General features: G+C 44.1%; 1 protein-coding gene across 1 annotated transcript; it reads left to right on the top strand.

The window, feature by feature from the left end:
* The first annotated feature begins 541 nt into the window (after positions 1 to 541).
* LOC118783082 (coxsackievirus and adenovirus receptor homolog) lies at positions 542 to 27126 on the top strand. The gene is made up of 7 exons (XM_036536763.1): positions 542 to 825; positions 10383 to 10552; positions 18644 to 18848; positions 21641 to 21796; positions 22496 to 22618; positions 23173 to 23311; positions 25592 to 27126. The coding sequence occupies exons 1-7, from the start codon at positions 777 to 779 to the stop codon at positions 25863 to 25865; spliced, it is 1116 nt and encodes a 371-aa protein (XP_036392656.1). The 5' UTR covers positions 542 to 776; the 3' UTR covers positions 25866 to 27126.

The raw sequence follows: 27126 nt of genomic DNA, 5'->3' as shown, positions 1-27126 counted from the left end.
AACTGGTATTTTACGAAGCTTCAATTATTCAGCTTGATTACATTTTAGGTCATTTTAATTAGCAGTATTTTGCCGAAGAAATGAGACTTTATTTAGATTAACATTTCTTTTTTGCTAGGGCATAGCCTATACGTTTTCTCTAATGAAAATAGACCGTGGTCTTTTCTGTGAAACATAGCTTCCGTAGGCTAGTTCACAACATGAAAATAAATCAATAACAAGTGTATTTTGCATGCTGTAAGTGTCCAATTATCTACCAGTAAGCGATGCACTGTTTCAATTTAAGCTTCTGTCAGTATTGTGAGTAACAGGAAAATCAGATTTGGGACTATCTGTAACGACATAGCCCTAAATCTGTATGACGGCCAGTGCTTATATCAGTAACAATCGATAAACATTGAGTTTTGTTATGGGGTGCCATTTTTCATGTTTTAAAACACTGATCGGTTAATTGTATTTCTCTGCTCTGCATTTTGCCACAGCCTATTTCATTTTATGACCTGCAAGCCAACTTAAAAAAAAAAAAAACGTTGCACCGTTCAAATGACTTCAAGGCAGGAGGCGCTAAAACACACAGAGAGAAACCGCACTGGTTCCTCCGGAAATTGCATGGGTTTGGATACCGCTCCGAAATCCACCTGCTGATGCAGAGACCGGGAGACAGCGGAGCGGAGTCCCGCAGCCACACGCTTAGGGGAGCGGAGAAGGCGCTCCGCCAAGTTTGTGCTTTTGCACAGAGCGATCGGGGGTTTTAGTTCGTCGTTTGTGTGAAAAGGATGGACTTGCTCAGAGTCGATTGTTTGCTTTTGGGAATTGTTTTTGGTGGTAAGTTTTTTCGTTCATTTCTTGTGATTCTTTTGCCTCGTTTTCACAGTTAGGGCGAGATAACAGGAGAGGATGTGGTGTGGGGGTCGCGAATTGCAGTAGCCCGGCAACTTTTTTGGTTAACACTTGTTAGGTAGGTCACTACCTAACAAACACGTAAAATAATATCATTTGAGTTGTTAGGAAAGAGTCGGTTTAACCTTAACTAGTTAGCTAGGTAGGTAGTTTGCTAAAAAAAAATAAAAGGGAAAGCCATTAATAAATTAGCTGGTCAAGAGTGTGGGTAACGACAACACGTTAGCTACCTCGCAAGGTTGGGTAACTAGACTGTCTTTCTAGGTAACTAACGTACCGACAGACACAGCAGTTAAATGTCGTTAACTAGATTTCTGTCCTGAGTTTATCACCATGCAGAAGCGACCGTTATAACTGGCTCTCTGCACCTTTAATGGTAGCTGCACATAAAGTGGCAAAGTGGATTCCGGTATAGGGTCGAGAAGCTCCCATGCAACGGTCATTTAAACTATTTCAACAGTTGTTAACCAAGTTATGATCGTTGGCTTTTTAAAAATGTGGAAAATATTAGCTGGAATTACCCTAATAACGTGTGTTTTACCAAACCAGCTTTAAATAATAATAAAAGACAGTGATCGTCAGTAGGATTTGGTTTTGCAGCAACAATCCTAAAAACCAAAAATGTAAAAATAAGGTAATTTAGCTAGCTAGCACTTTACAGTCAGACATTACAAGATGACATTTTACATAACGTTATAGTAATTACTCTGTAAGTACCACACTTGGTAAATTGATAAACCTTACGAGTTACTGCCCCTTGTCTGTAAAATTCAGATAGAATCGAGCAGTTGTCATGGCATGTATTCTTTATGAATAACACAGCATGTTGCGGACTGAGTACTGCAGCATTAATCTCTAACAAATGGGATTATGAGGATTTTGAATCCTTTAACAATATGAGTTTGCGGTTTTAATTCAGCAGTAATTTAGTGGAGTGTAACAAGAAAGCTAGTTAGACCAACCCATTAGCTGAAGTGATGGAGCAACAGCTGCACAATTAGCAAGCTAATGTAATTTTGATGGGTTTATTAATTCATCTGTAATTTTTCTTAGTGCATATCTTGGGTATGGTTATGGGTTCTAATTAGTCCAGATTTGTACATTTTATTTGAAGAAGTGTTTCTTGGCTTTTAAAACGTCTTGGCAGCACAAACAGAAGAGTTCGCACTCTAATGATAAGACATTTTACAGTCTATTTGCTTGACGAATTTGCTGTGCATAATTTAGCTTACCACTGTCACAGTACTATTTGTGACAGATGGTAAATCCATTTGAACAGAGAATCACAAGTAGTGACATTTGTTTCAACAGAGCTTGTGGTTCAGTAGGTCTTGCCATGGACCACTGAGTCTTTGGAGATGAAAATAAAGGGTTGGATTTTTGAGTCACTTTCCTTTGATTTTTTTTATGTATCCTCATGTTTCTCTCATAGAGCTGTGCAAGCACCTCTTGGGAATTTAAGGTTTTGATGATTTCCTTTGCTAGTGGATCTGTTTGCTAATGAGATTTTAGTCTCATGAACCAGTGAATCGGAGAGAAAATCCCCCTTGATATTTGCCATTTCACAGCATCTTTGGGATGCCAATACAGAATTTTATTGCTTAACCCGTGAAATAAAAACATGTCAGAGTTTGGGTTTTCTTGGTCCAAATGTAAGATTGAAATATGAGATTCTGGTTCAGCTGGTGGGGGTGTTCCAGATGGGCAAGGTGTGAAAGGGGGGGTCAAGCCTAACCAAAGTGCCTCCCTGGATAACCAGGATCCATGTTTGGTTTTCCTTGTCTTGAGTGCCCAGAGCAGACTGTCACTCATGCCATTGAATTACATTATTGTCATTTAGCATGCACTTATCCAGAATCTTTTGGTTGCGAACCCTGCGCCTTACCACTATGCCACAACGCTGTTCGTGTGGTGTAGTGGCCATCATCTACTGTAAGGCTAAGGCATGCTGGATGTGCAGGTATGAGCTTGGGCGGCTGAATTAGTGTTAGTCTTTCAAACTCCCCTGGGGAAATCAGTGGGGTGTCAGTGTGATATTGAAGTTAATGGTCACCTCCATCCCCTGAGGTTCAGAGTCTGCTGATTGCCAAAGTGAACCGGGAAATCCACCCACGTAGTTGTTCAGCTCATGAATGCATCAATTCACACAGTATATGTGATATTGAATGTTGAATATGCCAGGTCAAGGTTCATGCTGCAAGTGCTTGCTTTAAGTCAACAGACACAGACCTCATTTCTGAAGGTGAAAGGTTGCCTGTCTATGAGCTGTGCATTGCCTAAGAGATCCTCTGTACTGCTTATTCAGTGCCGCATAATGTCCAGGTATTTCCAGACATGCATTATTGGTTTGTCGTTTGTCTGCTATTTTGTTCTGAAGATGGAGTGAACATTTTTTTTCATTCAGTGACAGACAGTAGAACATTGATGGCATGTTCAGTAGTCACAGCCATGGACCAGTAGCACTCAAACTGTAGTTTATAGCCAACATTTTTTCTTGTTGTTGCAGCTCATTACTTGTCTGCAAAAAAGCTGCCAAGGTTTTGAAATTATCTTGAAGATTTGAAAGAAAAGCGGTTACCCTTTAATTTATTTTTTACACTGTAAATATTGAATCTATTGGATTTTCATGGCATTTGAAAGCAGGAGCAAGACTAAGCCTGGGTAATGCCTGTGCACTTCTTTTATTTGTGCAGTGAGTAAAATACATACGGTTATTGTACATGAAGGTCATGGTAAATATCAAGCTGAAGATTAAAAAGACCTGTTGGTTATTTTCATCAGTGCTGCCTGAAGACAAATGAGGTAAAAAGCATTATCTACACCTGCACGCAGGTATAATCCCAAGTAACCATGTTCTTTATGTTCTGATTTGGTTTTAAGTGCTTCTAAGCAATCTCCAGCTTTGCGTGTAATGTAAAGTCAATAAATGTTCCCTCTTTAGAATTCAGCGCTTACTCCTCTCTCTGTTGTATAATGCAATGCTGGGGAGTGAAACAGATTTACCCAGACCCAGAGTGCTGCTGGCCCTGTAACGTTATAGATGAAATTCTGCACTTTATAGATGTGAGAGACTTAGAAAATTCAGTGGTGTACAGTACACATCAAATTTGTATTGGGTAGTAGCAGAAATGTGGTCCATCCTAACATGTATGTGAAGAACTTACATTGTGTCTTTGTCTCAGGTTTGACCTCTGAGGATCACATTGGTTTTTGATTAATGGTTTTATTTGGAAGGCCCTTTTCCCTCTAAGTCGCAGCCCCCTTTCACTCCACTCTTTCACATCTACGTGAAGTGAAATTATTTTCACGCTTTTGTTTTTTGTCGACCTGATTATTGTAATGCCCTGACTGCTGGTGTTCCAAAATCTTTAGTGCACGGATTACAGGATGTTAAAAAATTCCTTTGCTTGGATCTTAAGCAAGGACAAACACCACCAGAGCTCACCGTGTCCCGTGTGTTCTGGCTGTCTGTCTTACTTCATAGTTTTTAACGTCACAATGTCTCAAAGTACAGGCTACAGTCTCTTGCCTCACTTCAGCCAACTCTGAACTGTGACAAAAACTGTCACCTCCTTCAGGTCAGAGCCTTTCAAAGCTGTGTACCATGGCTTTGGATGGCTTTGCCTTGGGTTATCGGAGACTGTGAACCAGTCCAATGCTTTAGAAATAAACTGAAGGCACACTCTTATACTCTACGTTTTTTAAAATGTTGCCATTGTGTCTGGCAGGTTGTTGGAAGTATTTGAAGTATCTGAAGTATTTCTTGGTGCAGGTGGGCTTTACAGTGGTGTACAATGTTTTGAGGTGTGCTTTATAAAACAGCTAAATGCTGCGTTATTGTTGTACTGGAATTAAGATGTTTATGACGATGTACTACTCTCTTGAGAACAGAGTGCAGCTCGGCATGGGAGCTGGGCCAGGCATGGCCAGTAAAGAGCAGCTCAGAGTGCAGCCTGTGTGAGACTCTAGTGTCTGTGATCCAAGATCGCATGGATTTTCACTCCTTTCATTTCACAATGGAGCCACCTCTGCTGCCACAGTCCTATCTCCCAAAACAGGCTGCTTTTGGAGAGGCACTGAATTAATTTTCCTTTCCTGCAGGATGTGCGAAGCATTGTGCTTTTGTTAGACTGGTGATATGCAGTGCACTTAAGCCGTGCATGTGTGGTGTAGGCTAGTATCCCTCTGGCCCAACCCCCAAGCATTGTCCTTCAATTCAAAGAAAGAACATGTAGAATCCGATCACCGTCTGGAACGACACGGTGTCCTTTGTAATCTCATGATGAGGACACGGCCATGAATATGCATGGGCGGAACCTTGTAAATACCTTAGCATTCTGGCGCTGCGCGCCCGCCTTGCTTTCGGCAGGAGGCCCGTGAATGCTGATTCGGGCCTCTGCACGTTCTGTTTCTTTCGCTTTCAATTTAGGAAACAAATGGACCATTAAGAAGCCGTGATTGCATTCCATTAAGATACCGATGCTGATTAATGGCAGATGGCTCCTTTTGAACTCTGGCGGCAGCGGTGTGCAAATTTGTATTCATAGTTTATTCTTCATTTCCAGGTACAGTCCCAGCACTGAAAGTCATTGTAGGCAGTCTGCTGGTGCCGGGTTCTGGGGGGGCAGGGGCAGGTATATCAGGGGAGGCCGCCTGATCACGCTTTTCATCATTGCGTATCGTCCTGCTGCCCTCTCCAGCTCAGACATTAATGTAAGTGAGTACACTACCAGCACAAAGTCTGCTGTTTTTCTGCAGGGATCCATCAGTTAGCAGTGTTTAGTGGAAAAACGGTGGTTGGTAGAAAAAGAGCGTTTGGTATGAATGAAAGGAAGGAAATGGATGGCATTGTATTGCAGTTTAAGAGCAAAATCACACCTCAGGGGAGTTAAGACTGCATCTCTCTACAAGCACAGCTGGGTAGCACGTCTGTGCTGTACATTTCCACAGATGTATGTAATGAATCAGACAATATTGGTTAGAGAAACTAATTTGAATACATTTGGAAAACTGACACACAGGTCCTAAGAATTTCTATTCAGATTAAATTTTGTGTAGCAAAAATCGCTATGCAAACAGAAGAAAAGCTATCTCCACCTCTGATTGAACATGAAAGACAGTGGGGTCAACACAGCAGTTCCACATGGCTTGCCAGACTCAGTCATTGTGGAGGAGTAGATGTAGGCTATAGATTGTGGTAGAAGCAGATTGCAGTCTTATGCCTGCAGGTTAGAAAGACAAGTGCACAGACCATTTCACTGATGAATGCAGCTCTCTGAATCGTTTAAATCTTAAGCCTCATCTTTATTAAAAAAAAGGATTGAGCGCAGAGCCTTTATGAATGCAGTTGCTGGTGTAGATATTCTTTTATCTACACTCCTTTCTTTTTAAGCCAAAGGCTGAAGCAGAAACGCAGTGTACTTGTATTAAAAATGTATAGACTGTTTCCATATAGGTTTGTCAGTATCAGTTAGGAACATAATACATTTTTACAGAATGTAAAGGCCATGATAAAGGCAGTGGTTCCTCACCTGTGATGTGTGTGATGAGAGGTATGTAAATGTTGCCATTTCTCTTATGAATAATGTATGTAACCTTCACTACGAAGGATTAAACCTTTAATATTCAGCCGTTTTGCTGTAGATGAGTGACTCATGCTCCATGTGGCTTGATCTCACAGGTTTTGGGGTTTATTCTGTTATCCATAGTGTTTAAAGTAGTTTCTTGCACTCCAGTAAAAGGATTTGTGGACAGTGATGGTTAAAAACGCAGGCCTCTCTGGTCATCGTTTCCTGTTTTGTTTTTTTCCTCTACGGGCTCTGTCAGTCTGTGAGGCTTTTAAAGACTCATGCCAGAAAAACCTGTCACCGACAGCTCAGGGCTGAGCTAAATTTAAGCTTTTTTTTCCCTTGGATTGTCAGCGTTAGGGGTATGGAAACAGCCATGTAACGATACAGTGTGCTGTGCTGTCAGAATGGGAGAAAGCAAAGTGAAAATATGACTGACTGAGGTAATTCTGCTTTTGCAAGGATAGTTTTGATCCTCGCAAAAGAACAGCGCCCCGCTGTGCATATTTGAAGTTTGTCATCTGAAGAGGCTCTGCACATATGGAGAAGCAGCATCGAGAACGGTAAAACTCAGTGCAGGCTGTCATCATAATGAGTTTGCGATTCATCTCCTGCATCCGAGGGTTTATTTTAAACCCGCTATGGGTGCTGGAGTGCCCTCCCTCCCACTGAGTGTGCATCCATTACTGTGAGATCCAAGCCACTGACCCCAGCGGTCTTCATCAGCAATCAAACCGGTTCTTCACACCACATGTCCCGAGAGTTTCGGGGTGCATCGATAATAATATATTGATGCGGAGGATCTCTCAGGCGTACATCTTCTCTCTTCCCTATTGATACCATATTACGATAAGTGAATGACCCATTCCAGTTCCCACAATATTTACTGTGTGTTGCCAGGGGTGAGCAATAGAGAGGTGAAATGGCACTTTTTTGGCCTTTCAGGCACTATCCACATTTAGATTTGACTGGTATTAGGCTAGACTGAAACATGACATGACATTAACCATGAGAAACACACCACACAAGCATGTGCAAGAACAACTTGACTATGCTCAACAACATATCAACAACAGTTTTTTTTGGCTGATGCAATGTATTTTTCCTCCAGAGAAGAAGAAAAGAGCAATAAAACACCCTGCACAATATGCTGGAAGCTACTCCTCCTCTGGTCAAACCATCAACATCAACATGGTTATTTTTACTAGGAAAACAAGTCTGTCACTTTGTGCAGGCTCTTCTGCAGGTCGTTGCTAAACAATGGCACAGAATGATTTTGCTGCCAGTGCAGAATGCATTATTGCAGGGCACGTTTCCTAAACAAGCGTGCGCGTGTGCGTGCGTGCGTGCGTGTGTGTGTGTGTGCACGTACGTGTGTATATGTGTACCTGTATTCACACACAGGTGAACATTTTTTGGGATCTGCCCCTCTGCTGCGGACAAAAGGGGCAGCAGAATAAAAATGGTCTGTTTCCTTCCTTCAAAAAAACGCTGCGGTAAAGAAAAAATTATGACAAAAACTGAATACAGGATGGACGAGCTCATTTTTTTCCATTGAAGTCCAGCAGACCATGAATTCCGTTACATCAGTTGGAGAGTGGGAGGACAGTGTAGAAGTTGTTTACACGCTGTGTGTGTGTCTGTGCATGCTTGTAGTTTGGATATTTCAGTGTTGTTGGATATACACCAGTGTTTTTGTTCTTCACAGAAGTACTGGGATATTCACCATTTAAAACAGGTTCACTGAGTACCACTACTTGGCTTTCTGTTATCCATCCCTGTGAAGGATTTCCATCACGAGGATTTTGGAAAATGTTGTTAGCATTGATGTACCTTTCACATTAAAATAAAAGTCAATCAGCGGAAAGTGTCCTTACCTCAGCTGTGGAGCCAGATATGTTTTGCTGATATTGGTGGGACTTCACAAGAATCAAGGGCCTGTGTGACAGCAGAATCAACAGCTGGAGTCTTAGGCCCAACACAGTTTCAGAAAACGTTGTAGCCCCCTAAACCCTGACCCTTTGAAATGTACATTTCAGTCATGGGTGCTCTCTGCCTTTAACCCCTGCTACGGCCGCGACTAACTGTTATATATTATATGCATACCTTTGTGTGTCTGTGAGTCTGTCTGGCGCTCTCCCTCTCTCTTTCTGTATCTTTCTCTTTCTTTCCTTCATTTTCTCAATCTCCCTCTCTTTCACTCTCTCCCTCTATCTCCTACTCTGTCCTCTCTCTCTCTCTCTCTCTCTCTCTCTTTCTCTTTCTCTTTCTCTGTCTCCTTCTCCTTCTCTTTCTCACTGTCTGGCTCTCTCTGGATGTGTTGCCTGTTGTACAAGCTGTTTTACTGCTTTATCTTCCTTAGAAAAATTACTAATTATCAGCTACCAGGATATAAGACAAGGCAAACTGAATCAGCACAAATCCCCTGTGCAAAACATTCTGTTCAGTTTGTCATATGAAGAGATGTCTTTAATCAAGGGAGATATATATAAGTCCAACTGCATATGCGTGTGTATATGAGTCGATAAAGAAAATTACTTGGTTTTATGACCTTTAATCTTGCCTTGATTTTATTTAAACGCAGTTGCATGGGAGAATGATTTTATCCCTGCAAATGCACAAGACTGTTGCGTAAAATGCACAATATAACCGTTGTTAAAACCACTGATCTTTAGTGTCTGGGGAATATAAATAAATCGGGCAGTGGCTTCTTTGTAGAAGAGCATTAAATGTCAGTTTTTGATTTCTTAAATTCAGGGTAGATCAAGCACAGAGCTGTAATATTGGGTGCCTGTACCATGCACTGACACATATATACGATATAATTTTTTTGGATTTCTGTCACATATTCTGATTGCTTTCCATTGCGTTTTGAGAGGCCTACAATGCGATGATTATGGTGGCATCCCCAGCGGAGGCCCACCCCGGCCCCACAAGGTCAAGCCACATCAAACCGCCGTTTAATTATAGGAGTGTATTATGCTCCATCAGATAAAATCAAATCAAATCAGCGGCTTATTGTTCCCACTCGCAACAAATTGGATTGGATTCATTAACGCCGGCTATGCCTGGCCGGCTGCTGAATTTTAGAGTAAGCGTAAGATAAACTCGGATGGCCTCGCTCTGGAGATTAGGGGGTTGAGAGTTTAACACCGTCGGAGTGAGCTGCTGTGTGGCCTTGGCGAGTTCATCTTATAAAAGGCACCGCATGTAGGGCGGAACCCTGGTCGGTCTCCGGGCCCTCCGTGCATCTGAACACTCTGGCAGAGCTCAGGAGCTGGCTGGTTACTGTCTCGTAGAGGTGATGTTTAATTAATAGACGCTGCACATCTTCCCTGCCTGTCTGTTCATTTTAAGGGTGTCTCATCCTGCGGCAGATCTGGCTGTCGTACGCCGCTTTCTGCCCTAGTGAGAGGTTTGGAGCTCTGAATCTGCTTTTTAGCACTCCAGGAATATTAACTGGGCAGTTATTTGTCCAATCACTAAGTTATATGTCACCAGAATAGTGGATTGGTCTTTGTGTGCACAGGTTGTGCAAAGAAAGATTTTTTTTTTTTAATTCTTCTTTTCTGTAGTACAGACGCGCAGGATGTATTTTAACAGAAATAACCAAAAATTATTCTACCCCATGTCACTGGTAGGTGAATCGTATGAAATGTTGTCCGTTTTGGGTCAACAGAGATAAGAGAAATTCCAAGCCAAGTTTACGTAAGTGATTGCCTCACTGCAAACTCTGTGTGCAAGGGATGTTAAATTTGCATGAATGTAACAACAGCACTGTGGGGAAAGCTGGTGAAAGTTTTAAACTGGTGATCAGGTGGAAATGAGCTGCAGTTTTTTGGTGGATTTTTCTTGTCATTTTATTCTTTCAGAGGTGGAAAGGATGTTTCATCTGCTCCATGTTTTCCTTCTCAGGTGTGGCCCATGGACTGGAGATCACCTCGACTGGGTCAAGGTCCATCGAGAAAGCCAGTGGAGATGGCGTGAAGCTGGACTGTGAGTTCACACTGGCCCCTGAAGACACTGGGCCCCTGGACATTGAATGGATCTTAATGGCCGCAGACAACCAGAATCTAGACAAAGTTGTGAGTTGGGTCAACAACACTCTTTTTCTCGTGAAGAATAGTGAGAGGTCTCCATCACCAGGACCATCAACCATCACCTGCTCCGATTCATTTTTTTAGTGTTACACCAACCGTAGTAAAGCAGAAATGTCCTATGGCAAGCCACACCTCCACTGCAGCATTGTTTTAAATGGTGAATTATGTTTAGGATTACACATGGATTTTGTGTAATGTCTAGACCAATTATCAGTTTTTATGTTGGTTGTGAATGTGTATGGAAGCCAAACGAGAGTTTTACATCTCCATTTACACTTAACTGCTGGCTCCCACTGTTGGTCAGTTCCTTGAGTTAAACCCTGTTCCAGCATGACCTGAGCTCTGTGCTGTTGACTGCTGTATGATGTTTCATCCATTAATGATCTGTAGCTGGAATGTCAGAGGTCTTCCTTCAGATCTTTTCTCTTTCTGTCTTGAAAGTCAAGTGCATGTGGAGACATGCTCCTCAGATGATGTGGTCCAGAGTTGTGTTGTATAGCATTCCCCCTGATAGCAGAACAAAGGAGTCTAGTGTGGTAGTGTTTCATTAAGAGCCGGTTACGCTGTAACCAACTTGTGCCTGGGAGGGTGCTGTATTCGGCAAGGGGGCTGGTTCTTTTTTTTTTGCCAGCCAATCCCATTTCAGGATGGCGCTTGGCAGTTGAGGATGAAACCTGGCACTGCCTGTATGCGTCTGCATTCCTTCTCCAACAGTGTCTGCTCGAAATGGGTCAGCGTCAAATTATCATCACCGCCCCCCCCCCATTGAAGCAGGTCAGACCGCTGAGGCAGGGGTGCTGACCTGTTCCGGCTGCTCAGAGCTGGTGGGGGAAAGAGCCTGGAAGTCATTACTCTTCGGGCCATTTTCTTTATAATTGGGAGCAATTCCCAAGAATTACAGAATGGCCACAGGTTCTGTTTTTCCCAGAGAAGTCATTGCATCTCTTGCTCCTTGTTCAGTCAAGTAGCGGCATTTTCCATATATATAAAGAGCAGGCCCTTGGTGTCAGTGTGAGAGGTTTCCTGTGTAACAGAAATGTATAATGAGGGGAGCATGAGAGCGTGAAAGCATGAAAAGGCCACTAATGAACAAATTTACATTAACATTTTACTCACTTAAGAGGGGACCACAAATTGATTATTTTTAAATGGCTTGACTTCTTGGTGTAATTTACTAAAACAGACAGGATGACACAATTTATGCACATAATTTACTTGATGAATGCATTGTGTTTAACCTGGAGGACACAGCATTACATAACAGATGGCATGCCTCAGATGATAACTACACACATGTACAAATAATGACTTTGTTCATCAGATTTTGAAGACTGTATTGTCTCATTTATTTTCAGCAATTTTCATAACTAGGGCCTGCTGTAGACATTTTGTTTGGTAAATATTTGTATGGATATGCATAGTTAACATCATGTGAAGATTGTCTAGAAAATTTCCAGGTTCTCGCTCAAAATAATCAGTCCAGAACAATCATCTGTTTTCAAACGATGTGTAATTCTCTTTGAAATTAGCTTGGTTGCATGCCTACAGCTTCACCATTCCCACCATTACCAAGATAGCTGTAGGTAGCACTTGGTGTACACTTTTCCACTTAGTACCTGATGTGGCCAGGGAGTGGTTATGCTAAGTTTGACAGAATTACAGAATTAGGTGTGTTTTAGATGGTACTGAAGAAGGAGGTTTTAGTCTGGCAAATTGTGCAATTCCATTCATCTGTTGAAAGTAACTGAAGAGGTGTCAAGCTGTGCGGAGAAACGGTGTTCGCAATGTATTGTCTACAGGCTTACTTGCGAGATAGTAAGGGAATTAAGGTAGCCAAATAGGGTAAAGGGTATTATTGATTATCTGATATCACAGTCTAAACGATGCAGGAGGATACAAAGAATCTGTCAAGTTGGACATTTTCCACGTAGCTAGCAAGCTTCAAGTAAATAGTTTTTGTTAACTGGATAGAGGTTGCACTGGTTACTAGTCAGAGAGTTGCAGGTGCAAAAGGAGTAGACAAGATGCCTTTCTATACCTAAATGCAACTCAAATGCATCCTCAGTGTAAGGATACACTTTTTGTTTTTGTGTTTGCTGTGGCTATCAACCTGCTGGTCTGTGTTTGGAAACGTATATAATGAATTTTTGCTATTGTTATGGGGGGCATTGTAGCATAGTGGTTAAGGAGCAGGACTCGTAACTGAAAGGCTGTTGATTCAATTCCTCACTGGGGCACTGCTGCTGTAGCCTTGGGCAAGATGCTTAGCCCACAGTTACCTTAGTAAATATCTACCTGTATAAATGGATAACATTGTAAAAACCTGTAACTGATGTCGGTTGCTCTGGCGTGTCTGTTAAATGCCTGTAATTTTTTCTTTTTTTTCAACTCAGTTAAGCCTTTAGGTCATAAATGATATGTCCTTTGAATGTCTGAAAAACTCCCTCCATAAAATTAAAAAATGTGTTATGCATCAAGCACTTTCATGCATAATTCCGTCACCAAGATTGCCTGATCAACCTAGGCGGCAAGAAAAAAGAACTATTGATCTCACCAATGACTTGGGACCAAATTAACCAGAGATGGAAACTTCAGACCATGACCAGTCTGCTGCGCCAACACAAATGGAAAATTCAACTCATGTGTGTCACGTCTTGCATGGAATTCATGTGCCTGAAAGAAATAGAGCTGGCTCGGAGAAAAGCCGAAGAAGCAGAGACGGCAACATCAAGAAATCATTCACATTTTCTCCATCAGATTATAAAGAGCCTGTCTGCAGCTCCCAGGACCAGTGATACGCTCATCGAATATCACAACAGTTGTGTTCTAGAAGCCAAAACCGGTCAGGACAAAAGACTTGAATGCTTTATTGAGTTGCTAAATGAACCTGTGTTAGAACCCCCCCCTTGAGACCTCTGAAGGTAAGATGTTGGTGGAGAGTGTCAGTGTAAATATTGAAAAAAACCCTGAAGATTAGGTCAAGGTAGCTGCATAATACCTGAGAAGAAAACATGGCAGACAATTTTTGTGGAAAATTGTGCCCTGTTATCAGACACTCGTATTCTATTGCCAAGTGCTATGTGAGGACTAATGGCAGCTGTACTGACTTCTTGCCATACAGGCAGGAGTGAAACAGGAATGTATTCAGTTTCCCCTCTTGTTCCTGCTTTCCATGGATTATATCATGACAAAGGCGAGGGCACATCACGTCACACAGACAGAGGCCTTCAGTGACAGCAATGCCCTCTTACTGACCTAGACTTCACAGACGATATCGCCCTCCTAGCAAGAAGCCCGTATGACTTACAGAAACTCGTGTCAAGCTGTTCAAGTTGCGGCTGCCTCAGCTGGGCTCCGGGTAAATATAGACAAATGCAATGTGATGTATAATCGTCTTATTATCAACATCAATGACGATCAGTAGCAACAGTGATATTATTGAGACGGTTGATCACTTCATATTTGTGGGTAGCTACATAACAAATGATGGTTCAGTTGACAAAGATTTTCCAAACTGCCAAACAGTTGGAAAAGAATCAGCCATTTTCATGAATTTAAATAACATGGAAAGACTGACATTAGCATAGTCATTAAACTTAGGCTTTACAAAGCTCTCATATGTCTCACAGACGTGGAGGAACCTCACAAAATGCAGGAAAAAAACAACGCCAATCCACCAGGGGTTGACGAGAAACATTCTTGGCCTCAGCTGTAAGAACCATATCGCAAACAAGACAATCCTAGAAGGAGCAAAAGAACACAAGTTGTCGGAACCACTTGCCTAAGGATGAATGGGTTTCTTAGGATATCTGAGCCAGCCACCGGCACAGAGGCCTTCCAGGAGTGCATTAGCCTGGAATTCTGATGAGAGCAGGGGCTAAAAGCAGGACAGGTCCAAAATCACTCAGACGGCCACCAGGAATAAGCGCTTTCAGTGTCTGCAATGAGTCTTGCAGAGGCCGAAAACTAAGCTATAGACGCTTCCCAAAACATCTTGTCACCCAGTGCTTTCAAGAAACTGGGAGGACACTGAGTGTGAATCTGAGTCTATCGTGTGTCATTGAGCATTCTGAGCCGTGTCCTGTAAGCCTACAAACACACCCTTCCACGTTCAGTGACTCAGTCTGACCTTACTGCCAGGCATTAGTGTAAACAACAGTATAGCACGGCCACTTTGATCACAGGACACTGGTGATCATTCAGAAAAACACCCTGTGAAGTTGTCAGTGTACAGTTTGCGTGGTGACAATTTGAGCAAGCTAGGCTCTTTCAGGAAGTAATTCTCCATTGCGTGGCTTTGTGAGTACCATCTGCAGTTTCCTTTAAGCTTAGTATTCACTGTGTGCCTACACACAGGATTTCTAAACATTGACATCATCACCATGCACAAACCACTTACACAATGGGGTTCAGAATGCTCAGTCATGCTTGTACTGTAGCTTAAGTACTTAATACGCATTATAAAGCATGTCAAATTTCTATTTTTGACTGGAGGTTTTCTTTAATACTCAGAGATTTATGGAAATCTTGTGGATGTGACAGGGGTCTGTGGTAGGGTCCTTGGAAATTCAGTCACATGGGTGATGGAAACTGTGGCTGTTTATCTTGGAGTCATACTGCTGGTATCAGTTTATTCAGCCCATTGCCCTTGAGAGTGATTGAAACTCAAACGCTGACACACAAAGTCAGGAGCTCAGTCCCTGTTAAGGTTTTAAACAAAGTGTCTAGCGGAGGTAACTTTCTGACCTCGATACGGGCGCACATCTCCCTGCTGGGTCGCGTGTGGAGGAAATGTGAAAACTGGGTTTGTTTAGCCCTGTTCTGAATTAAATTAGCCTCAAAAGCAGCCACTGCGGGGTCAGGCCGTATCGCTCATCAGCTCAATTCTCTGAGAAGACTGCAGTCCCACAGCAAGCACAATTCAGCTTAAGCTTTGCAGTTTAAATCTTCAGGTCATTTAAAATTCCTTTTGTTGTTAAAAAAGTGAAGCTCACTGTGAAACTCATGTTCTCTCCCTGGGTAAATAAGCCGTGCTGCTCATGCTAGGGACTATCTGGATTAGACATGAGTAGACCCACGCATTGTAATAATGCTTTCAAGTACAAAATTTATGTAGTGGTGAAGTCAAACAAAAGAGGACTGGCGAAGATTTGAATGTTTAAACCAAGATTTCACCCGGGAACGTTACAGCCGTGTGTGGTTGTATTCTTTCTCAGTTGGAAGCTACTTTTAACATCTGTGGAACTATAGGTGTGCGTTTGTTCACATTTTTCTATTTAGGCCATGAGTGACCCAGAGTTCTCGGAATCAGAGATAGTCTGATCAGCACAGGGTGACTGTGCCTTGATGACAGACTGTTGCTACAGGACAGCTGCTGGCAACCTTTGCCCTTGAAATGGCCTGATGTAACTGTTGATTGACTGCTAGAGAAATGTCGTCCACTCTCATGTTGGGGAGTACGTAAAATGTGAACTGAGTTCTCTTTAGTCCTTTTGTAATAGTCATTTAACCACTTGCTAGTTTTGCCTCATTTCAAACTCAGTCTTTTATGTAATTGATCAAAACCATTCCGTACCCTGCTGAAGGTTTTGATATGGTTCCTGTCTCTGCTGTTCCAGTAGTCTCTGTCTCTGCCTGCTGTTCCAGTAGTCCATCAAAGTAATTATTTTTCCGACAGTTCTTGACTGTCATATCTATCATTGAAGTGTCTACTTGCACAGCCGACAGCCTGCCCTGCTTCTATTTTAAATCTCTAACTGTTCACATTCTGATTTTGCTGAACAAAGTGTTCATCCTGCCATTTTTAGCATCTTGCAGTGTTTGGAGACATTTACATAGATTTCACAAAGGGTTTCTTGTAAGGGGGGAAATAACAGCTCAGTAAGTGCTGGTTTAACCCATTTCATAGTTTAACAGGTGTTCTTTTACTCATTAACAACAAAGGCAGAGCTCACTACTTCAGATATAATCGATCCACTACTTAACCATATGATGTTGGAAATAAGCAATGCAGTGTTGAGGTCTTACCGGACAAAGAAAATGACAAAGATGATGGATAATTTGCCATCATTTTTTAAATTATACCCTCACTAGACGGGTGTTAGTTCCTCGCCACTGAAACGGAGCCCCTGCTTCTCCATTTTTTGGAAAATGGCCAGTGTATCCTCATTTGTGCTCACCCCCATCTATAAACACAGAACAACAGCTGTTAACAACGTTCATAAAAATGAACACGTTGCTTCCGTAAAAGAGCAGTTAACGAGCGTATAAATGTCTTCTCCTGGGCACAAACTTTATGAGTCAATTTACAGCCACTAGTTCTCACCATAGTCAAGCATTCCGTTATTTGTAACTGAAAAGCAGGTGCATTTTGAATACGTGTTCTTGTGAGAAGAGGTAATTGTATCACTGCCAAGAGTACTCACTATGCAGACTGTGTTACAGTTCAATCAGTTCTGCTTCATTTATAGTGTAGCTAAATCTCTATTAATATGGAAACTCATATTCGTCAATTAAAACAATTGAATAGTACTCCCTGTTTAACCAAAACAACCTTAAAAGTGTTGGAGGTAACTTTTTATTTCTCTCAGCATGTCTAGGTGCAAACATAAGCTTGACGTGATTAGGTTAAGATTAGTAAAGATGAATGAAATAACATGAGAACTTGTTCACACAGTACACCAGTGTTAGTGGTATTGACGTGGGGGTCATCTCTCTTTAGCCACTTGGACAAAAGATACACTGTGGTTTCAGGTTGTCCTGTCCTCCATCACAGAGGTGATGCTTGGGCTCTTCCAGGAATTTTTCAGGGATGTTTTTCCTCCCTGGTTCTTATACCATCCTTTTCAGACAGATGTGTGTCTGCTAAGCTATCACATACCGCCTCTCATACAAGACGTACCATCTGGTGGGGAATAATGATACATTTTGCACTTGATTTAATTATGGTTATTATTAATAGCACTATGACTAGTGTTATTGTTCTTGTTTTAATTTCTGTTCATTATTTTTTTTTACTGCAGCACATTTTGTACCCTGTTGCAGATGAGACAGCAGGCAGTATAGACTGTTGTAGTGCTTACTGGAGATCAAAGTGTGTGAAGTAGCTCCTTTATTGTAGTGAATAAGACCTCATTTCAGCATTAACTAAAAAGTCCACATATATCTTATTTCATTGGTTTTGAAGTGATAGTGGTCCTACGGAATTATTAAGTGTCTTATGTGTTGTGATTCTGTATTGGAGCAGAAAAGGGTAGTTATCTCATCCATCTTACTTTCATGGAAATGACAACAATCCGTTCTTCTCATGTGCTCTCATTTTTCATCCTCCATAAACAACCACAGTGAAAGACCGTAAAGCAGCTCCTGCCTGTCACTTCACCTGTTCCCTTGACATTTTGCTAGTAAATTGATTTACGGTTTTGTATGTCACGTGTTATAGTTATGCCTGCGTTACAGCCTGCCTATAGTGTGGCTTAATTCCTGGTACTTCTCATGTAGGCATTTAGGGAAAGGGGTACATTTGATGTGCTGTTGAAATCGAGCTACAGACACATGGCATTCGGGGGCTTACTGACCTGTGGCACAACTGTCTGTTTGCATAGCGCATGCTCGTTTTACTCAACAGTGCCTCTTTGTTTTCCAGTTGGGGGACAGGACAAACACTCTTGGCACATCCAGGGTTGTTTTGTAGGGTAATGAAGGCATGGTCCACTGGGGTTGATTCTGACTCACTTGGCCATTTTGGGCAGATTCCTTTTTTTGTTTGCTTTGCTTTAATAGTTCACAGTTCAGCTGCCTGATTATTGGAATTGGATATTCCAAAATTTTTTGTTTGTTTGTTTTGTTTTTTTTTTTTTTATCTACCCAACTGTTAAAACTGTGGAATGAAATCTTAGAGCAAAGCACTTTGGCACCTCCACGATAGGAGTTAGGGTGGTTTAGAAAAATAGTATATATATTTTCAGTTCTGTGCAAACCATAAAAGCCATTTGCAGTTTGCCGATCGCACGTTGCAAAGCATTTGTTCTGGATTTGTGTTATGTTGTAATTCCGGTGCCTCCTTGTCTCCCACAGATAATCCTATACTCGGGAGACCGGGTTTATGAAGATTACTACACGGCCACGAAGGGCCGGGTGCACTTCAGTTCGACTAGCCCCAAGGAGGGCGACGCCTCCATCAACATGACTGGACTCAAGACCTCCGACACGGGCACGTACCAGTGCAAGGTGAAGAAGGTCCCGGGCCTGGACAGCAGGAAGGTGTTCCTGTCAGTCATGGGTGAGTAACTGTGACAGTGCTGGCACCATGCGCCATCAGTAAAGGCAACACATGGAGGAACATTCGGTTAAACACTCAACAAAACACACACAGCCAGAGCCAGGGCGAAAACGCCTGCTTGACTCAACTAACTGCTCAGCTCAGCAACTAACCACAGCAGCCATACACACACACACACACACACACACACACACACACACATACACATACACACATACACACACACACACACACACACACACACACACACACACACACACACACACACACACACACACACACACACACACACACACACACACCTGTAAGCCAAACTAATTAAACAGGTGGTGCTCATTATCTGGTGGCTGGACACCTTCATACGCACTCATTCCCAGCATGTACACAGTGACAGTTACAGGTGGCGCTGAAGCCGACTGACAGAAGATCTGCTGTCAGTATGGTGAACGGAAATGCAAACACAAACCAAAAAAATGCAGACACAAGCCAATATTACTGACATGTTGAAACATGCTGTGAAAACCAACATTACTGAAATTTTGAAACATATTTAAAGTCAGCCACGATTTCCATGTAGGGGAAAGCGAATCCCTCACAGACACAGCACCAGTAAAGCACTGGTAGAGATTAACTGGGCGACATTTACAGTGTCTGCATTGCGGCACATGGACGCCAGAGCCTAATGAAGTTGCCGAGAAGCACGTCGGCTGGAACTGACATCACTGTACAGCACTGTAGCCCTAACGAGCAGATTCAAATTGAAAGGGACGTGGATGCGCGTCACTGCGGTCCCCTGATGGGAATTCAGGCCGGAACGGGCTCGGATATGCATCGCCGCGCGAATTTCGATGAACTCCTAATGCTTCACTGAGCTGATTATTGTAATCTTGTCATTCACACGGAAGCAGAAAAAGGAACAATCGGCTTTATTATGTGACTGCATGTCATCTCACTTCATAATGCATACATGTGCATTCTTGAGTCAGCCATAATTGCCTGTCAAGCTTTGAAATTCAGTATATCCAGTGTTGTTTCTCAGTATATGTGAGATACAGTATTTACTCTGTTCAGTGTTGAGCATGTGTAGCAAGTTAAGGCTAGATCTCATAACGCCCAGGTATTCGTATTGTTTAGCCTGGATTTGATATTTGCCTGGATTAGGTATAACCAGAAAGCAGCCTGAGCTCATGAAACAGTTTGGAGATGGAACACTTTAACAGAGCATAGCCCTGCCACCTGTGTCCAAACATGCAACACACATTATAGACAGATTATTTTCAGAAAGCAAACAGCATTTTAGCCTGAATGTTACAGCCCAACTCTCAAAACCAAATGTAATTCCCTGACCATGTTCCCATGATCCCAGACCTGATGCTGTGTGCAGGAACTAATCAAATTCCCATCTTAACTGTAGGGCTTGGTGGTGTCTGGTCTATTATAGTGTGTACCATGATCAGGTATTTACTGAATAATAGCTTAAAATAGTTTTCTGGCATTCAAGTGCAGGATCAACAAGGAGTAGGCACCGATATGTGTATGTGTTTACAACTGCCAGCAGGGCTTTTGGCTTAGCAGTACGGGTCATAGCGTTAGCGCCGCAAGTCCTTGGGAACCAGAATGTTCTCCACACATCAGCTCTGGTTAGCGCTGCAGAAAGGCTTATGGAGACAGGACGTCGAGGGTGATGGTTGGGGAGGAATGTTGCCCACTCTGCATTTCCCGAAGAGGAAAGACGCTCGTTCTGAAGCCACACACACCTCAGTGAGCGCGCCTAGCGAGCGCATCAGCTCTGAAGGCGGCCACTGAGGCTAACAGGAAGAGAGAGGCCTGCTCCAGTCAGCGCTCCCTCCCCCAAGGGGAGCATCAGCAGCTCTCAAAGTCAATATCTCCGCTCCTCTTCGTACTCTCCAGCCAAGCCCGTGAACGCCTCGTTCCCACGTACGAGTCGATATGGCCCGGTGTGTACTCCTCCGATTTGTGATTCAGGAGAGAGCAGAGGAGCTCATGGGATACTGATTGGCAGGTGCTGGAATAGATTTTTTCCTTTCAGGGCTTTCTGTAGAAGCATCATTCCCTCCTCTTCCTCTCGGGGATCAGGGCCGGGCTGCCGCGTGTCTCCCCTGCTCTGTTCTGCTTCTGTCAGCTCGGGCTGCCTCTCGTCTCCAGGCGCCTGCGTCTGCGCGTCCTGCCTATTAGATCACCGCCGCGGGCTCTGAAAGGCAGGCAGGCCAGTGTTAATCCCGCTGTTTTTGCTGCTGAGCCTCGGGCTTGTCTACCCCGGGCGGCTCGAAGGGCTGTTTTCACAAGGGCCAAAGCAAACAGTGATGTCAGCTCTCAGGGCCTTGGTGACGGGCTCTCTGAGCTCCAGGGGTCAGGGGTTCCAAAGGCCTTTGGATGGCGGCGCGGTTACCTCACGGTGTGCATGACACCACTCTCTCTCTCTCGCCACTCTCTGCTCTTCGTCACGCTGTTTGGTTTTGATTCAGACTTTTGTTTGCCTTTGAATTCGGTCTCAACTCATGCTGTGGGCTGAGAGTGAGAGGGGGGTGGGGTGGAGACTGTACTGTTTTCTTTTTCTGTTTAGCCAGTTTGAAGGCTTTGATGGCTCCCTTTTTTCTGTTTGCATGCTACATTTCTTCCCATTCACATCTGTACAGATTGATATGGCATGCATATAAATTAAGTCCTTAACCCTAGCATTTGGAAGGGAGATTTAACAGTGACACTAACGGAGGCTTTTTGATTCAGCTTCAGTGATGGTTCCGGTAAGAGCTGCATCTTCCTCTCTCCAGTCAGGCCGTCCAAACCTCAATGTTTCATGGAGGGCCCGTCCCAGGAGGGGAAGGACCTGGTGCTCAGGTGTTTGTCCTCAGAGGGCACCAACCCCCTGCAGTACAGCTGGGAGAAGACCAGCGACGGCAAACTGCTACCTCCCAGTGCTGTGCTGGGTAAGACCCAAACCCCTCCCCCTGTCTGTGACCAAACTGCTACCTGCCCTAACCTTGTCTGTGACCAAACTGCTACCTGCCAGTGCTATGCTAGGTAAGACCCAAACCCCACCCCCTGTCTGTGACCAAACTGCAACCTGCCCTCCGCCTACCTGTGACCAAACTGCTACCTGCCCTAACCTTCTCTGTGACCAAACTGCTACCTGCCAGTACTGTGCTGGGTAAGAACCAAACCCCTTCTTTTGTCTGGCTCCTCACCCCCAGCCATCTTTGAAATGCTCGGATTTTGTAGCACCTTACGTGGGGAACTGACTCTTTCATTCACACGCCTGTGTGTGTTTCTGTGCCACTGTTTGTTTTCTTTACCTCTGTTCTCCAGGAGCGTCTCTGTACTGCCCATTCCTGGGGTCAAGGATAAATTCCCACTTTTTCACAAATTTTTGGGGTATTTGCCCTGCACTTTACAACAGTGTAATTGTAAAATGCAGTATAACAAACATATAAACAAACCCAGTTATTTTGCTTATAAAATGTCTGTGGCGGCTGCTTCTTTTCAGGGGAAGTGTGGTTGTAACATCTGGGCCTGCTGTCCAGAAGCCACACTGAGGTGTATCACAATATCAGGGTGATGAGGGGATGGGGTGGACATGTGTAGGTTTGGCTGTTAATGCCTGGCTCTGACTCTTTATCTCCCTGCAGACCCCATCAGCGGCACCATGAGCATCAGAAATGTGTCTGCCAGCGCTTCAGGCTCGTACCGCTGCGTGGCCAAGAACCGTGTGGGCAAAGACGAGTGCGTTCTCCACCTGCGCATCGCCCCCTGTGAGTAACCGCTGCTTTACACCAATCATCACTGAGTACCTCCAGCCCTCCACCAATCATCACTGAGTACCTCCAGCCCTCCACCAATCATCACTGAGTACCTCCAGCCCTCCACCAATCCTCACTGAGTACCTCCAGCCCTCCATCTATCATCACTGAGTACCTCTGCCTCTCCACCAATCATCACCAAGCTCTTCTAGCCCTCCTCCAATCATCATTCAGTCCCTTCTCCTCCTCTCCATCCCTCCTTCACCTATCAGTATTGTACCTTCCTGCCTCAGCTAATCATCACTCTGTACCACTAACCATCAGTAGTCCTACCTGTTCCTCTCCTTCTCTCACTATGAAAAACAGCCTCTTGACTGTGAATGATTGTCAAAAGACTGTGGACAGTAATACACCGATGAACATTGCCTTTTCACCTTTGACCTTTGACAGGAGCATGTGAATTAAACTTGAATACATATACGTGTACGTTGATAGACTGGAAATGAGATAATGGACAAGTTAATAATGACTGCTAATGTTACTGAGAGAGTCTCTGTGTCCCTCAGCCCCTAACATGGCCGGCATCATCGCTGGCGCTGTGATCGGGGTTCTGCTGGCCCTCATCTTCATCGCCATCATCCTCTTCTGCTGCTGCCGGGCCCGCAACAAGAAGAAGTACGAGAAGGAGATCGCCTACGAGATCAGGTACGAGACCCTGATCGCCTGCATCAGGAAACAGCAGCTCAGCCATACACTGTCTCTGCTGTCTACACTTTTTAGCTAATATTTTTGCTTATCCAGAGCAAGTTACATAGCTTACATTTTTGTATGTTCTGTGTTCATACGGCTGGATATTTTACTGAAGCAATGTGGCATTTAAAGCCACAGTACCACTGCACCAGACTCTCATATGTAGACTCTGCAGACTTAATCAGTTTAAAAGGTGAAAACTAGGTTTAACTAATATACAGCTGGGAAACACGTCTGTTTTTCAAATAAACAAAGGATGATTCACGTAGGACTGGTCTGTATCTGAGCGGCTGTCACTGTGTCAGCGGATCGCTCGCAGCACTGTCCGACGTGGGGTCATGAGCCATCAAGGACAGCCTGGTGGAATTCTCACCAGCAGCTGTTACTGCTTTGGAGACATGTTCTTTCAGTTCACATCAGACATTTCTGAAACACAGGCCGTCAGAAGTTAAACAAAGCCTTTGTGAGTTCAACAGCAGTTTGGTCTGGCTGTGAGAGGAAGGATTTTTGCAGGTTGGGCTTTCAGAACCACACCTCTGGGGATTCACAGAGAGGGCGGAGTTATTCAAAACACACCTCTGTGGTCTCACTGTGAGGGTGGAGTTACTCAAAGCACGCCCCTGTGATCTCACTTTGAGGGTGGAGCTATTCAAAGCACGCCCCTGTGGTCTCACTTTGAGGGTGGAGCTATTCAAACAACAGCCTGTGGTCTCTCAGTGAGGGCAGGGCTCTCAAAACTGTACTCCTGGGATCTCACTGTGTTCAGAATGTTGTTTCTCGATAGTACAGCTTCTAAAGGGTGTGGAGGCTCTTGATCCATCTCTTGTCTCAGTTAGCTGTTTACAAATGATCTGCCCTCTTAAGGCCAAAAGTCAGAAACACATGCGATCCAGGAAGCATGACTGCATCATATTTAGTTAATCTGACAAGCAATGCAGACACTGAAATATACCCAGTGGTAATGCTTTTAAAAGTTTAACATTTCCTTTATTGTTGAATGAATGAATGAATGATTGAATGACTGAATGAATCACACTGGAGCCTGAAAGTTAAAGGACGGCACTTGCTTCCAGAAGCTAATCCCCTTCCTGTGGAAAAAGAAGTGCTCAGAGAGAAAACCAATACTGATGAGACACATATGCTCCGTGTTAACACAAATTAAATTTGAGAAGCTCTATGATGCACGTTTACAGAGAAAAGGGAGAGAGTGGAACATATCCCAGCCTGAAAAGGGAGGCCGCTGACCGAGTTTGGAAGCCATGAATGAGACAAATGAGCAGCTTCCATGGATGGCCTGTCTCTCTCTCATACTGGCTAATAGTGGTCCGTTTGAATCATGGTAAGGAATTGGTATTGCTCATTTGAAGGGCATTTCGTCGTCTTATGATTGGATACCCCACTGATGGGGGAAGCTAGGGGGGGTATGAGGTGGTGTAGGCCGCATCCCGCTGCTCGAGTGCCTCCACAGCCCAGTCAGACTTGTCTCTTTTCCAGCGTCCCCTCAGCCCCTGAGTGGGCCAGCTTCCAGCCTGCTTCCAGATTTAAGAGCTGTTCAGTGCTTGAAGAAAGGTAGTTGTGATACTAATACTCCCAGTGAATTTGTACCCAAAAAGGATTATTTCTGTAATCCCACCAAAGACAAATGTCTGAAAACCAGGTGGTGGTTAATGCTTGTTAAGCAGCTAATCTCTTTGTCTCTGTTTGTCTCTCCCTCCTTCTCTCCCCCTGTCTCGCCCTCTCACGACCCCTTCCTTTTCATCTCCCCTGTCCCCTCCCCTCTACATTCCTCCCTCCCTCTCCCTCTCTCTCCATTTTCTCTCCCCCCTCCCCTTGTTTCTTTCTCTGCTCTCTCTCCTCTCTCTCCCTTCCTCCCATCTCTCTCTCCTTTCTCTCCTCTCTCTCTCTCTGTCTGTCTCTCTCTCTCATCTCCCTCTCTCTCTCTGTCTCCTCTCTCTCCCTCCCATCTCTCTCTCTCTCTCTCCTTCTCATCTCCCTCTTTCTCTCTCTCTCTCTCTGTCTCCTCTCTCTCTCCCTCCCATCTCTCTCTCTCCCTCTCTCTCCCTTTTCTCTCCCCCCTCCCCTTGTTTCTTTCTCTGCTCTCTCTCCTCTCTCTCCCTTCCTCTCATCTCTCTCTCCTTTCTCTCCCCTCTCTCGCTCTCTCTGTCTGTCTCTCTCTCTCATCTCCCTCTCTCTCTCTACCCTCCCATCTCTCTCTCTCTCTCTCTCTCTCTGCAGGGAGGATGTCCCCCCTCCCAGGAGCAGGGTGTCGATGACTCGCAGCCTGACCAGCGTGGGGAGCCAGCGCTCATCCCTGGGCTCCATGTCCCCCTCCAACCTGCACGAGTACGCCGCCAAGCCGCAGTACGACAAGGTCCCGAGCGAGGAGTTCGAGCGGCCGCCCGGCCACGCCCCCCCGCCGGCGCTGCCCAGGCCAGGGCCCAACCTGAGCCGCATGGGGGCGGTGCCCGTCATGATCCCCGCCCAGAGCAGGGACGGGTCCATCGTGTAGCGGGTCCGCGGGGCCCGGGAGAGGGACAGCGCGCCGCCTCCGCAAGCGAGTGTGTGCTGTAGCACTGCAGAGACCGCAGACACTGCACTCTGCAGGGAACACACGTGGCACCGCTGCACAACACACACAACAGCAAGACTTTCCACTGCTTTTCAAAGAGTCTTATACAATATATTCAATTTAGAATTGAATGAAATTGATGCCAAACCCCACCTTGTTGTATATAGGACGCACATGTGACACATAACAGAAAAAGCATGATGGCTTTTTTTTATTTTTAATGTGTAGCCTGTGTCTGTGGAGTGTTCAAAGCCGTGAATTCGGTTGTTTTTTACAACCTAGTAATGGGACTCCAGGCAGTCAGGGTGCTGCAGTACTGCCCAGGTCTATGAAAACGAAATGCTTCTGAAAATGAAATCATCCCCATTTCATATTGCTGAACTTTCCTCATGTGGAAATGCTACCTGTGTGATCAGATTTTTTTCTGTAAATCATGGTTTAAAATCATTTTTTTCCCTGATTATCTGCCTGTTGAATTGTCAGGTTGTTTTTAATGTTAACGTCAGTGCTTTTGATAAGACCTGACATGCTTAAATTATCTGACATAATCCAGAAACGGACTTCTCTGCCATAGTGTCTGATCCATCCAGTAGCAGGAATAGATATCATTGAAAACTACAATGGAGTTCTTAGCCTCAGAAAAAAGGATTTTTAAAATTCTTATCAGATTCAAGGAGTTTTTCTCTGCCTTTTTACATATGGATACTACTGGATTGTCTCCAAGTCAGTTATAATTGAGCATTAAAATAAGCTTTTGCTGAATAATTCATCCACTTTGTCAGTTGTTTCTCCAGGTCTTAATCCAGTGGCTCAAGCATGGCTTTGCAGACAGAAGATGCTTAAAGCGTTCCCTGTAGGAGGACTTAGTGAGAGGGGTGTGTGATTGGTCTGATTGTCCTGTTGAGACCCCCCCCACCCTGTTGCTAGGGTGGGAGTGCAGTGAAGCTACTGTAATGTGCCATACCTTCTGTCCTCTCATGGCAAGCCAACACATTCAGTCAGCAGGAAGGTCTCGCAAGGCGCAACTTTTTTCCTCTTTTCTTTCATTCAGGAATCTACATCACACAAAAACTGGCTTTGTTTGTGTGCAAGACTTTCTTATAATTTGATCAAAAGTGCAGTGGTTCGCGAAATGTTAGTGTTTGCGGGGCAGATAGAGGATACCTTTCTCAACAGTCAAAGGGAGGTACGAGGGGGTTCA

This window comes from Megalops cyprinoides, chromosome 9, assembly GCF_013368585.1.
Source record: "Megalops cyprinoides isolate fMegCyp1 chromosome 9, fMegCyp1.pri, whole genome shotgun sequence".
Classification (NCBI taxonomy): domain Eukaryota; kingdom Metazoa; phylum Chordata; class Actinopteri; order Elopiformes; family Megalopidae; genus Megalops; species Megalops cyprinoides.
Note: the sequence above shows the minus strand (reverse complement) of the source record. Positions and strands in the feature narration are given on the sequence as shown.

Bases quoted from the DNA above. Each gene is read 5' to 3' on its own strand.
- LOC118783082 (XM_036536763.1), top strand. From the start codon at position 777: ATGGACTTGCTCAGAGTCGATTGTTTGCTTTTGGGAATTGTTTTTGGT. The intron at 18,849-21,640 runs GTGAGTAACTGT...TCCTCTCTCCAG, and splicing joins GGTGTTCCTGTCAGTCATGG to TCAGGCCGTCCAAACCTCAA. The intron at 21,797-22,495 runs GTAAGACCCAAA...ATCTCCCTGCAG, and splicing joins ACCTCCCAGTGCTGTGCTGG to ACCCCATCAGCGGCACCATG.